This window comes from Chrysemys picta, chromosome 4, assembly GCF_011386835.1.
Source record: "Chrysemys picta bellii isolate R12L10 chromosome 4, ASM1138683v2, whole genome shotgun sequence".
Classification (NCBI taxonomy): domain Eukaryota; kingdom Metazoa; phylum Chordata; order Testudines; family Emydidae; genus Chrysemys; species Chrysemys picta.
The window spans coordinates 124,312,532-124,327,210 of record NC_088794.1 but is presented as its reverse complement, the minus strand read 5'-3'; the positions used below and the strand labels follow the sequence as shown (position 1 = coordinate 124,327,210).

The following is a 14,679-nucleotide window of genomic DNA, read 5'->3' as shown; positions in this document are numbered from 1 at the left end:
ATGCACCCCTACCCCAAGAAGGCAGAGAAGCGCTATTTCATTACAGCTAGGGGAGCAGAATTTCTCTTTACCCACGCTGCACCGAACTCTCTAGTTGTCCAGGCTGCCATGGAGAGATCTAGACAACATCTTAAATCCACTCCCAAGTAGGAGACTAAACATCTAGACTTGTTGTGAAGAAACGTTTTCACATCTAGCTTTTGGTTTCATATAGCACACTATCAAGCACTGTTAGCGAAGTAAGACTATCTCAACTATTCCAAATTCACAGCTGCCACAGCAGCACAGAGCTCACTTCCAGGCTCTTATTGAAGAGAGAAAGCTGGTGGCCAGAAACGCACTTCAATTGGCGGTAGATGCAGTAGACTCATTATCTAGGTTGATGGCAACAGCCATTGTGATGCGCCATGAGTCATGCTAGCAAGCTTTGGGGGTTTCCCAGGGAGGTCCAAAATAAACTGCCTGTTGAAGACCTACACTTTGATGAAGCCCTGAGTCCTTAACATGTTAAAGGGCTCCAGGGCCACTTCTGCTCTCTGTGAGTATATACACCTGCCCCAGAAAGGAAGTATCACAGGTAGTCTTTCAAACTTAAAGCGGCATCTCAACAATTTTATCACCAGAGGTCTTATGACTCTCCTCGTAAGAGACAAAGAGTACAGAAGTCTCATTTCCGTGTTCCTCCCATGTCTATAATGCCATCTCAATCCCATCTCCTGGCAAAAAGATATTTTTGATGGGCGTTCGATAGCTGCAGACCACTTATGATGCCACCACTACTCGACCCCCCATATACCATTTGGGGGTCAGTTAGCACTCTATTTCCACAACTGGAATGCCGTAACAATGGGACAAGTGGGTATTAGATATCGTCTATTATGGCTATGCGATCGAGTTTACTTGCCCATCTCCTCCAAATCCCCCATCCCCATCCCTTTTCAGGGATCAGTCTCACAAGGGGATTCTCAGGCAGGAAGTGGAACCCTCCTCCAGCAAGGAGCAATAGAGCACATATGCCTCAACAGCAAGGAAAAGGTTTTTACTCTAGATACTTCCTAGTCCCCAAAAAGTCGGGAGGTTGGAGACCTATCCTCAGTCTCCACAATCTCAATTGTTTTATTCTTATGATCACTCTTGCATCCTTGGGAAAAAATGTATGGTTTACAGCTCTTGATATGAAGGCCACTTACTTTCACGTGGCTATTCACCCCGCCCACAGGCGTTTTCTCAGAGTCATAGTTGGCCCTGACCACTTTCAGTACATGGTGCTCCCATTTGGCCTCACCACTGCCCCCAGGGTCTTTATCAAGGTCTTTCTGACAGTAGCAGCTCATTTTAGGTGGAACAGCTTCACTGGTTTCACGCCTCTCTACAATTGGGTTCTCGTTGCAAAGACACATCAGGAAGCCTATGAGTCAGCCTCTTTAATGCTTCATCTGCTTTCTTCCCTATGAGTCAGTGTGAACATGGAAAGTCTGTCCTCACTCTGACAGACTGTAGGAATCATAGGGGCCACCCTACATTCAGTCACGGCACGAACTTATACACCAAGAGGCATGTTTCACGCCATGAACAATTTAATAGAGCAGGTTAAACGCAACCGTTGATCTTTAATCAGAACTTGTCTTTCCCTCCTGGGGTACATGGCTTCATGTACTTAACTAACCCATTTGCCAGACTCAATCTATGTTGACTTCAGGTGTGGTTCCAGAGAGTGTAGTCCGCAACCAAACACATCATGAACACCATAGTTAACCATTCCTTGGAGAGTAATGTCTTCTCTGATGTGGTGGGTGTATTCTCATCAGGTATTTGTGGGCATCCCCTGCATACCATCCTTGCCAAACAAGAAAAGTATTACAGATGCCTCTCTAAGGCTGGGGAGCCCACATAGACAACTGTATGGCACAGAGCACTTGGACATTCTGAGAGACCAGGATACATATCAACTTTCTGGAACTGCGGGAGTCTAAGAAGCTTACAAGGTTTTTCTACAGGTCATCCAGTCCCACCATGTCTTCATAATGTCAGACAACATGACAACCATCTTTTGCATCACAGGAGGATGAGAGAGATCAGTCGCCCCTCTGTATAGAAATGGTCACCCTGTGGAACTGGTGTATCAGGAAGCGAATCACCCTGTGGGCAGTATATCTGTCAGGAACTCAGAATGTATTGGCAGACACCCTCAGCAGGCGTTGTGCTATCAATCATGAGTGAGAGTTGCACGATTCAGTAGCAAACAGCTCAATGGGGACCCCCTGCTGAGATCTGTTCATCTCCGAAATGAACAAGATAAGCAACATATACTGCTCTAGAGGAGCTCTAGGACTACACTCTCAGCTGATGTACTCCATCACTGCTCAGACCATCTGAGCTATGCCTTTCCTCCCTTACGGAAAATTCACCAGGACAGGGTGTGAGTCCCAGATACTTTTGGTTCCCAAATCTCTTATGACTCTCATCTCCTCCTCTGATCACCATCTAGTCATTTCCTCATCTCTTGACCCAAGAGAAAGGGAAGATCAAACGTCCCAACCCCAGAGCACTTCATCTCATGGTTTGGTATTTGGTTAGGCATCAACATTAGAACATTCCTGCTCTGAAGCTTTACATAACATCAGAAAGGATTCAACTAGGAAATGCTAATCCAGCCAAGTGGAAGCATTTTTCCACTGGAGCTTGGCCGAAGCATGCATCTCCTGAGTCAATGATAGTCCCCTCATTTTGGTCTACAATCTTTCACTCAAAACAGCTGGGCGTTCACTCAGTTCTACACAGTCACCTGGCAGCAGTGCTATCAGTGCCATGTGCTATTGGATGAGTATTCAATTTTCACTCATCCATTGACTACCAGATTCTTAAAGAACCCACCTATAACTTTCCCACCAGTAACTTTCCCACCAGTAAGGAAACCTACCCTTCATTGGGACTCAAATCTTGTACTTTTGACACTCGTTAAGCTTCCCTTTGAACCATTAGCTACATGTTCCATGTCTCAGTTATCAATGAAATTGCATTCCTTGTGACCATTACCTCAGCCAGAAGCATGGCTGAGCTGGGAACAATAATGGCAGATCCATCCTACACTGTATTCTATAAGGACAAAGTCTCTTTCGTCCAAAATTCACTCCCTACGTAGTTTTGGAGTTTCACATGAACCAAACAATCCACTTACCAGTGTTTTTTCTGAAACCACATGTATTTGAAGAAGAGAAGAGACTTCGCTCCCTCAGTGGACAACATGCTTTCGCCATCTGCCTGGAAAGGACGAAACCAAGTAGAAAATTGCCTAGATTGTTTCTCACTATAGCAGAATAAGTCTGAGGTCAAGCTGTATTTTCCCAGAAGATTTGTAAGTGGATCTTGGGCTGTATCCTGCTCAGTTACCAGTTGTTGCATCTTCTTTCTCCTAATGGAGTGAAGGTTCATTTTACAAAAGCACAAGCAACCTAAATGGCATCACTTTACTTGACATTTGCAGAACAGCTATGTGGAGCTCTGTCCATACGTTCATGAGACATTATGCATTAGTGCAGAACTCCTTCACTGACTCATCCTTTGGGACAGCAGTTCTCCAAATGGCTCTGCCATCTGCATCCTTGCCCCCTTCTCCTGTTTGTCGGTCACCCACAGTGGAATATACATAGGGACCAGCACTCAAAGAAGAAGAGATTTCTTATCTTATAGAACTGGAGGTTCTTTGAGATGTGTGGTCCTTATTTGTATTCCACTATCTGCCTTCCTTCCCCTCTGCTTCAGATCTTTACTGAAGTCATAGTAGAGAAGGAACTCGAGAGGCAGTTGGCCTGTTCTGCCCTTTGACTTCAGTTGAAATCACAAAGAAGGCAAGGCCGCATGCGTGGACCAACAGATATTGCTTGCAAGAATTCTCTGACTTCTGGAGCACATGCACACACCAAGAGTGGAATTACAGATAGGGACCACACACCTCGAAGAAGCTCCAGTTACTATAAGGTAAGTAACCTCCTCTTACTGTCTGCTTATCATCAGTTTGTAAGTGTGCATTATTAAAAATGTGTCAATTCTTGTAACACTGAAAAAAGATAGAATTAAACTGAGAGAGCTTAAATTTCTGGTAGTAAAAATAATTTAGTATAAATAACCTTCGTTTTGCTTACACTCAAAAACTTTTTTCTCTTGAGCTAACATTGATCACATAATTATTAAATGGCATTATGAAGAGCGAAGGACCCAAACCAGTACCCTCCTCCTTTAAAATATTTGTTTTTAAAATAACTGTAGCTGGGGTTTTATCTTTATACTATATTCTCAGCCCTCAAATTAAGGCTACAAACTCTTTTCAGTTTCTACCAACAGCTGGTGATGGGTGAACCTCAAAACTGTTATCTAAACCCCCAGAAGTTTGGACATTTATTTAACATTTTGAGGTCTTCCCTTTTTTTCTCTGCATCACCTACTCCATATCTTCTCCTTGTCCCCTAGCTTTTCCATCCCTTCGCTCATACTGTTCTGTTCAAAGACTCTACTGCTCTTAGTTCCTTCCCCACTAAAGCCTCTGTCTTCCTGACGAATAATACAGACTTTCAGTCATTTCCATCTTGTCTTAAATTTGACCCAGTGGTCTGCAGTAGACTTCTGTTCCCTGGTGATATATGTTCTTCTTTGAGTGATTGCTCATATGTATTCCACAATAGGTGTGCATGCTCGCCACGTGCACCGGTCCCGGAAGTTTTTCCCCTAGCAGTACCCGTAGGGGAGCTCCCCGGCGACCCCTGGAGTCGCGCCTCCATGGCGCGGTATAAGGGGTACTGCGCGCTCTCCCCCCCACCCTCAGTTCCTTCTTGCCGCCAGTGAAGTTGCTTCGGAACTACTCTGCTCCAGCTTTGCTGTAGCTCGTCCCCAAAACTGCTTGTTCATTCAGTGTATGGTACCTGTAGTTAAATTGTTTAGTTTAGTTTAGCTAGAGCGCCCGGGCCGGGGCATGCCCCGCGCCCCGGGTTTTAAGTTGTGCGACACTCGTAGGTGATCTGTGCCACTGAGTGATCCACATGCGGACTGTCTGAGCTGTTTGGGGAAAACCCATCTCAGCAATCGCTGCAAGATTTGCAAGTCGTTTAAGCCTTGGACTAAGACAGAAAGGGACATTAAGCTCCAGTCTATTCAGATGGAGTCAGCGCTGATCCCGGCTCCAGCGCGCTGCTCCGAGTCAGCATCGGGCACCACGGTATCAGTGCACGGTGACTCTTCGGCGCCATCAACCAGTCGGCACCACTCCCCATCCACGGGGCACGCCAAGAAGGCTAGAAAAAGGTCTCCTTCGCCGTGTCACTGGAGTAAACCCAGGACAGAAGCCAAACCCATGTTGGGCAGACCTCGATCCCCACCAGCCTCTAGGCCTCTCACTCAAATCGAGCGGAGTAGCCTGGCCCATTCAGAGCAGGCCTCCCCGGATGTCCAGATGCCCTCCACGCTGGAGGCCCTGCAGGCGGCCCGGGATGTTATGTCCATGTCAGTACCAGGAGCACCACCGATGTCAGCCCCGCGCTCCAGAGACAAGCCACCGCTGAGATCTCCGCAGTCACCCCCGGCTCAGTACTGGTCTCGGTCGAGAGAACGTTCCCAACGCCGTTCGCCGCCCAGTGACCCTTCAGGGCAAAGTCCACGTGGATCGCCCTTGACGCCCACCAGACTGTCTGGTTGGGTTCCATCCAACCGAGACTCTCAGCACCGCTCCACCTCGAGTAGCGAACACCGACAGGACCGAGGCAAACGTCGCCAAAGGTCCTCGTCTCAGAGAGGTTATCGCAGCCAGTCACGGCACGGATGTCGACATCGTTCCCGTTCGACGTCCCACTCCAGGACCCCGCCCCAGCACTGCCTCTGCAGCCCCGGGCGTCGATCACGGGCGTCTCACCGTCGCGAGTCCGCCCGTCAGAGCCGATCGTGGAGCAGCTGTTACCGACGGTACCGGTCCTGCACATCTGGATCGCGGTCCTGTGGTCAGCATCGCTCCCGGCATCGCTGCGCCTCCTGGTCCGGGGACAGCAGCAGGTCATATGTCAGCCCGGCCTCCCTTCGTAGTCATCCATCGATGGGCCAGGCCAGCCAGGCCGAACAACCGGCTCCGCCGGTGCCACAGCAGGTGCAGTGGTACTGGGCCCTGTGGCTGGTTCAATGGTACCAGTGGGCACCATGGCCCCCGACGCAGCCCCCGGTGGGGCTCTCTCGGTGGCCGAAGTCTCCCTCTCCAGACCTCCGAGGAAGGAGTTAGTGGGACGTACATCCTCAGCACCGTACCTGGAGACCGACCAGATTGTGGACCCTCCGGTGCCAGTGGACACTCAAAGTACCACACCGGCCTCCTCACCCTCCCTGGATGAGGTGATTACGGCCCCACCTCCCTCCGTCCCGCAGGAGGACTTTAGAGCCCACCAAGAACTCTTAAAAAGGGTGGCATCAAGCCTCCACCTCCAAGCAGAGGAGATGGAGGAGCCCTCAGACTCCTTGTTTAATGTGCTGTCCTCCTTGGCACCAGGCAGGGTGGCCTTGCCTGTCCATGAAGGGGTGGCAAAAATTTCAAATGCCCTGTGGCAAACACCAGCCTCATTGGCCCCCATCTCTAAAAGAGCGGAATGCAAGTATTTTGTACCCGCCAAGGGACACGAGTACTTATACACCCACCCTGCTTCTAACTCCCTGGTGGTCAAGTCGGTCAACCACAGGGAGTGGCAGGAGCCAGCCAGCCCCTGCCTGAAAAATAAAGATTCACGGAGGCTGGACCCTTTTGGAAGGAAAATGTATTCGTCCTCAAGCTTCTAGTTACGGGTGGCTAACTACCAGGGTCTCCTGGGCCGGTATGAGTTCAATCTGTGGGGCTCCCTGCCCAAGTTCGAAGACTCCTTCCAGGAGCTTGACAGGAAGGAGTTCAAAGTGCTGGTGGAGGAGGGTACAGCGGCTGACAGGGCAACCCTGCAGGCAGCTTCGGATGCGGCAGACACAGCCACGCGTTCCATGGCCTCCGTGGTGTCCATGAGAAGGGCGTCGTGGCTCCTGCTCTCTGGGCTGTCCAGCGAGGTGCAGACCTCCCTGGAGGATCTCCTGTTTTATGGCAAAGTTCTGTTTGCAGAACAAATGGATACAAAGCTGCATGGCCTGAAAGACTCCCGCATGACTCTCCAAACTCCGGCTCCGGCTAAACTTAAGTTCAAGCCGCAGCAGACTCCCACTCAGGCCACCCACCCAAAATACGAGGCCGCTTATAAGAAGTTGCAGGACTATAAGAGGCACCCACAGAGCCAGTCTCTGCCTGCACCCCAACCTGGGTCCTCCAAGGGCAAGCAGGTGGGGAAAGGGCGGTTTTGACGGGACGCCCGGGGCCACCCTGCCAGTTCTCGTCAGGGATCCACCCTCAATAAAACTTCCCTTCTCCAATCAGTTGTGTGCTGTCCTCACGGAGTGGTCACGGCTGACCTCGGACCGATGGGTCATCAACACCATCTCCCAGGGCTACACTCTCCAGTTTACTTCCTCTCCGCCCAACCACCCCCTGCCCCAGTCCCTCCTGGGGGACACCTCACCCGAGGTTCTGCTCGAGCAGGAGGTGGGGCAGATCCTGGGCCTGGGAGCGGTGGAAGCGGTACCTGGGGAGTTCAAAGACAAGGGGTACTACTCCCGCTCTTTCCTTATCCTGAAGGCCAAAGGGGGGCTCAGGCCCATCTTGGACCTGTGAGGCCTGAACCAGTACATAGTGAAGCTCAAGTTCTGCATGGTCTCCCTGGCCTCCATCATTCCCTCCCTGAATCCCAGGGACTGGTACGCCACCCTTAATCTGCAGGATGCATACTTCAACTTCCGTATATTCGAGGGGCACAGATGCTTCCTCCGTTTTGTGGTGGGGCAGGAACACTGCCAATTTACAGTCCTCCCGTTTGGCCTGTCCACTGCCCCCAGGGTATTCAGGAAATGTATGTCGGTGGTAGCGGCCTACCTCAGGCGCCGGGGGGTCCAGATCTTCCCCTATCTGGATGACTGGTTGGTCAAGGGCAGCTCCCAGTCACAGGTGCGGGATCACGTGGCATGTCTTCTGCCCACATGCACCACTTTGGGCCTGTTTGTAAACAGCACCAAGTCCACGTTAGTCCCAGTTCAACGCATAGAGTTTTTCAGGGCAGTCCTGGATGCCTTATCGGCCAGAGCTTCCCTCCCACCGGACAGGTTCAAGACCCTGAAGGGGTTCATCGACACAGTCACAGGGTTTCCGGTGACAGCAGCCCGAGCATGCCTCCAGCTCTTGGGTCATATGTCGGCGTGCACATATGTGGTCCGTCACGCCAGAGTCAGGATGAGGCCCCTCCAGCTCTGGTTGGCCTCGGAGTTCTCCCAGGCCAGGGACAGGATGGACAAAGTCCTCACAGTACCCGAACCAGTGATCGCCTCCCTACGGTGATTGTCCTCCCCGAGAAACATGCTCCAAGGGGTCCCGTTCAGGGGCAAGGGCAGGGCCCCGTCGCTGGAACTGGTGTCCGATGCGTCAGACCTGGGATGGGGGGCCCATGTGGGGAACGTTCAGACCCAAGGTCTGTTGTCAGCTTGTGATCTGATCCCCCACATAAACGTCAAGGAGCTCAGGGCAGTACGGCTGGTGTTCATGGCCTTCCACTCACACCTGGAGGGCCGGTTGGTCAGGGTCCTCATGGACAACACGGCCTCGATGTTCTACATCAACGTGCCAGGTGGGGCCCGATCCTCTGCCGGGAAGCCCTCAGGCTGTGGGATTTTTGTGTAGCCCACGACATCAGCCTACAGGCATCTGCCGGGCGCCCAGAACGCAATGGAAGATCGCTTGAGCAGGGACTTCTCCTCTCAGCATGAGTGGTCTCTCCACCCAGAAGTGGTACACAGACTTTTCCGAGTGTGGGGAACTCCCCAGGTGGACCTGTTCGCGAGTCGGCAGAACCATCGCTATCCCCGGTTCTGCTCTGGGGAGGGGGCGGCTGGGACGGGGCGCTATCTCTGATGCCTTCCTCCTGTCCTGGTCAGGCCAGTTTCTCTATGCCTTTCCCCTGTTCCCGCTGATCAGCAAGGTCCTGGAAAAGATAAAGACGGACAAGGCCCCGGTCCTTCTGATTGCCCCGGCATGGCCCAGGAAGCATTGGTACGGGACCCTCATGGGTCTGGCGGTCGCCCCGCAATGGCCGTTGCCTTTCCGCCCAGACCTTCTCTCCCAGGACCAGGGCCACCTCCTCCACCTCACGGCATGGCTGCTCAATGGTTAGGTAGGGAGGAAAGGATGTGCTCAGAAAGGGGTTCAACGCGTCCTCCTAGAAAGCAGGCAGCCCTCCACACACTGAGCCTACTTGGCAAAGTGGTCTCGGTTTTCCAGATGGGCGGATGAGCGGGACATTTCCCCGGTGGCCGCCCTGATCCAGCTTATTCTGAACTACCTCCCCCACCTTAGAGCCCAGGGCCTGGCACCCTCGTCAGTCAAAGTGCACCTGGCGGCCATATCGGCCTTCAATCCTCCGGTGTAGGGCCTCGCGGTATTCTCCCATGCTATGACTGGCCGATTCCTTAAGGGATTGGATCGTCTCTTCCCGTATGTTAGGCCCACCGTGGGACCTAAACCTGGTGTTGGCCCATTTGAGCCGCTAGCCACGCGCTCCTGGTCCCACCTCTCTTGGAAGGTGGCCTTCCTGGTTGTGATCACGTCGGCCAGGCAGGTCTCGGAGCTCAGGGCCCTGACCTCCAAGCCCCCGTACACGGTGTTTCATAAGGATAAGGTCTAGCTCTGCCCACACCCTTCGTTCCTCCCGAAGGTGGTCCCCGCCTATCACATGGGTCAGGACATTTTTCTACCAGTCCTCTGCCCCAAGCCCCACGTGTCGAGTGAGGAGCGCCGTCTCCACACATTGAATATGAGATGGGCTCTGGCTTTCTACCTGGAGCGGACCAAGCCGTTCAGAAAGTCCTCGCAACTGTTCATCGCCTCGGCCGAGCGCATGAAAGGTCGGACAATCTCTACCCAGCGGCTCTCCAACTGGATCACTTTGTGCATCCATACCTATTATGATCTGGCAGGAATCCCTCCGCCACCAATTGTGAAGGTGCACTTGACTCGGGCGCAAGCCTCGTCGGCTGCCTTTTTCACCCACCTCCCCATCCAGGACATTTGTAGGGCTGCCACGTGGTCTTCAGTTCATGTAATCATCTCCCAGGGATGACGCTGGGTTCGGCGGGGCTGTATTCCGTCCCGACAATTTGTGAACTCCTACCCACCTCCAACAGATATAGCGTGGAATCATGTATTTTGGAATACAAATGAGCAATCACTTGAAGAAGAAAAGACAGTTACCTTTTCCATAACTGGTGTTCTTTGAGATGTGTTACTCATGTCTATTCCACATCCGTCCCGACTTCCCCTCTGTCGGAGTTGTTTGGCAAGAAGGAACTGAGGGTGGGGGGAGCGCCTAGTGCCCCTTGTACTGTGCCATGGAGGTGCCACTCCAGGGGTCATTGGGGCACTCCCCTACGGATACTGCTAGGGGAAAAACTTCCGACACTGGTGCACGTGGCGAGCACACACACCTATTGTGGAATAGACGTGAGCAACACATCTCGAAGAACACAGAAAAGGTAATTGTCTTTTATTCCTAAAAGATGAAGTAATGGTATTAATCAGAGAACACTGTGAGAGAAATGTTCATGTAAATTACCAGAATAGGCAAAAGATTAAATTCTGAACCTTAAGTGAGTGTTCACCCATCTCTTTCCCTGAACTTTCTGATTAATCACTCACTCTCATCAGTTTCCTTCAAACTTTCATGACTCCTGTCCTCTGTTGGTTCTCCTACCATTCTGGTTGTTTTTCAGTGTGCCTTTAGATGTGTCTTCCTCCTACTCTGTCCCTCTTATCACAGGTGTTTCCCAGGGCTCCATGTTTGACCAATGCCTCTTTTCCCTCAAATCTGTGTTTCTAGGTGACACCACCTACTCACATGACTTCATCAACCATCTCTACACCAGCAACTCTGAACCTTCCTCTCCATTTCTGATCTGTCTCTCTTTACTTAATGCTGCATCTCTTATTCTTATTCTGATATCTCTTCCTTGGATGGCTCATTGTCAACCTAAACTTAATGTAACCAAAGCCGAACTCATCACGCCCTTGTTTCTCTGGTGCTATTGACCTCACCAGTCCTCCGTTAGGCCTGGGTGTCGTTTTGATTCTGTCTTCTCTATAGAACTAAGTAGTTATGGGGTGAGAGTATTGCCATAGATCAAAAGAAGGCAAAATATTGTAATAGATCAAAAATAGGAAGAAAGAGGATACAAAGAGTAGATATAAATGGGCAATTTTAATCGTGGCTAAAGGTTAACAGCAGGTCCCATGTGATATATTAAGGATCTGGAAAGGGGGGTGAGTAGTTAGGCAGCAAAATTTGGAGATGACAAAAAGTTATTCCAGTAGGTCAAGACCACAGAGAACTTCAGAGCACCTAACTGAGCTAGGTGAGTGGGCAACACAATGGCAAATGAAATTCTATATCGATAAATGCATGAAGGGAAACATTTAAACTACCCCTTCATCTCATAGGGTTCTAAATTAAAATCAGTATAAACTCAGGAAAGGGGCCAGGTTGATAGTGGAAACAGCTCAATGAAGGCCTCTTAGTATGCGGCTGTATTCAGTAAAACAAACAAGATGGTAAGCTGCTAAAGGAATTGGATAGAGAATAGTATAATGCCATTATATAAAAACAATGGTGCAGCCTCTTCTGGAATGGTGTGTGCAGTACTGGTCCCCCATCTCAGAAGGGATACTGCAGAATTAGTGGGGGCTCAGTGAAGGGAGATTAGAATGATTAAGGGCTGGGAAAAACTCATATGTGATGAGAGATTGATAAGCTTGGGAATGTGTAATCAGATTGTGGAATTTACCACTATCAGATGTCATTGAAGCTAAGGATTTAGCAAGGTTCAAAAAGGGATTGGACCTAACAAAAAATATCAGATTTGTTATAAACAAAACTTTTGGAAAGGATATTAATTTTCATGATTCAGGGTGGATGAGATATAATGTGAGGGGCAGCAGATTGTTTCAGTCCTGCCCACTGTAGCATTCTTACACCTTCTCTTTCTGCATGTCCGTTTACATTTATAAATTAGCTCTCCAGTTAAAATCATCCATCACATGAGGATATAGGTGATAGATGCTATTTTAAAGATTCAAGGTTACTTTTAACCTCATTAAGTAACAAAGAATTTTTTAAAAAGAGCAGTATACATTTTTGGGGAAACTAGATTGTGTGGGCTCTTACACTGTGTTTATTCACTCTCTTTGTTAGATGCCTAGGAGCTATGGTTGTGAGTGTTGTAAGTGGATAGACAGAGTACAAGAATTAATAAATTACAGGTGTTCAACCAACTGAAGACTTACATTCTCCTTTTCTTCTTTAAGTTGAATTGACTGAAGTAATATTAATTATTGTTTGTTTGATATAATTTTTTATCCCAAAAAACTGTGCCTTAAGATTGATTGTGGTACATCTCATCAACCTGAATTTATTTAAGGCCTCCTCCAAAGATCATTAAACTCCCTGAAAAGACTCGTTTACTTCCGTAGACATTGGATTGAGCTCTTAATGTCCCTACCCTTTTAAATGCGGTTGATGTATTACTCCAAATAATGTAGCGTGAGCATTGGCTTGAAGAGAAGAGATGTATCTGTAGTGCTTTGACTTTTTAAACCCATATTAGTTGTTGTTTGTTATAAACTGTGCTATGGTAGTATCCAGAGGTCCCAACCACTATTTGTGGCCCACTTGTGCTATGCAAACATGGAAGGTAACAGTCCCTTGCTCATCCATCATTTTTAACCCCCCTCCTCCCAGTCGAAGGACAGACTTTGAGCTAATTGATCAACATAATGATAATGTTTAAGACTGAGGGAATGCCTGAAACAAACCACTTTTTTTCTAACCATTAATTAATTACTTGTTGAGCCACTTTTAGCTAACCAACCCAACCTAAAGACAGTTCATTCTCAGGCCAGCCAGTTATTTATATCAGTTATGATATATTTTAAATTAATTGTTGCCAGTATAATTCTACAGTTTTTAATGTTTACATAAAATTACTGAAAGGCTGAGTTAGATAACTTATTTTTCATATCTCCCAAGCAGTTTCTCAGCAAATCAAAACGCTGAATAAGCCTGTGATTCAATTATGTTATGTTACCGATAACCTTCTTTTTCTTATCAAATGTGTTTTTAAGAAGAAAAGGCTTAAATACACAGGATAATTTGGATCAGGTTGCCACGTACAGTGGTTGGGAACGTGAGCAGATGCCTCTTCCCTCAGCTTATGACTTGTAAAATCATGTCAATAACAAGCAGAAACTTTTCAGTCAGCTCAATAATTGGTGCCTTCCAGTCTGACACCTGAAACATGGGGACACAGTGGCTTTCTTTAATAGTGCCAGCGTATATGCTGATAGGTCTTTTAGAATCGCCAGTGTTTATTAAAAGTACCTGTTATTAAGGTTACTTTGTAGTACTAAAACATTTCTATTAAAAAGCTCTCAGCTGTCTGGAACAGCCATTGTAAAAAATTAAAGTATTCATGTTACAGATAGAAAAGCTGCTTATTTTCTAAAAGATTCATTCTGGGTACGGTTTATGTGGCACTTCTTGTGGCTTCAGTTATGACCCTTCTTGAGTGAAATAACCGTATTCACTTGGCAGGAAATGAAAAAAAAATCAAGAAAATGTAACCGTTTTGCAATATTTTGGCATATTATGATTAACCAGAGAAAAATACATTAATGTATTTACTCTTTTTTTTTCTCCTTCAGCTGAAGTCTATATAGGAATTGGGAAGCCTGCTGAAGCCACAGCATGTATTCAGGAAGCAGCTAACCTCTTTCCAATGTCACATAATGTCCTCTACATGAGAGGTGAAGTGGCTGAACTTCGAGGAAATATTGATGAAGCCAAACGCTGGTATGAAGAGGCCTTATCTATCAGTCCTACCCATGTAAAAAGTATGCAGAGACTGGTAAGTCTTAAATCCAAATGGATAAACATTTTAACTTCAAGTTGGGCTACTCTGTTTTAGGGGCCTTATTGCATTGATATTATAGTGCCCCAATTTTGGGGTGTTTATAACTCATTTAAATTTATATTTGACCTAAATTATTAATTTCCTGGCTGAGGTGCAGTTTAAAAAAAAAATCAGTTGCTTGTAAGTTGGAGTCAAAGAAAGGGTACTGCTTTTGCCATTTTCATGTGAATTTTGCACTCGCTAACAAAAATGGCTTAATTTTGCAGATTTAGATCACAATATGAATGATCTGTTTTGAGAAGAATGAATAGCTGAGTTTGACTATATCTGAATAGAGGCTACTATGTATAGTCTAGATCTCATCTTCTTTTTTGTAAATCCACTGTGTTCCATGCTACATATCACATGCATAAAATTCCCAGTGATTTAAATGGGACCCATATTATTATGTTCAGTGAGAAATGTACATGATGAGAGGTACTTTTAAAGTCATTGGAATATCAAGTTTTAGCATAAATTTTCAAATAAAGAATAATATACAAATTCTAGACAAAAGGCAGAAGTTCTATTATCTTTAAAAGGTCAGTTATTAAAAGAGTGGAGCTGAAATGATTCCATTCACACTGTCAGATT

At 47.8% G+C, this 14,679-nt stretch overlaps 1 protein-coding gene across 11 annotated transcripts in view; it reads left to right on the top strand.

Moving 5' to 3' along the window:
• The window catches only part of TTC7B (tetratricopeptide repeat domain 7B), a 326,149-nt gene that overhangs the window by 242,413 nt on the left and 69,057 nt on the right, over nucleotides 1-14,679 (top strand). For all 11 annotated transcript variants that reach the window (XR_010601134.1, XR_010601135.1, XM_042858600.2 and 8 more), the window contains one exon: nucleotides 13,838-14,040. Coding sequence is in view for 9 of the 11 variants with exons in the window: in XM_042858600.2 (XP_042714534.2) it covers nucleotides 13,838-14,040 (203 nt within the window). In the remaining 2 variants the exon portion in view is untranslated. The remainder of the gene's footprint in view (nucleotides 1-13,837; nucleotides 14,041-14,679) is intronic.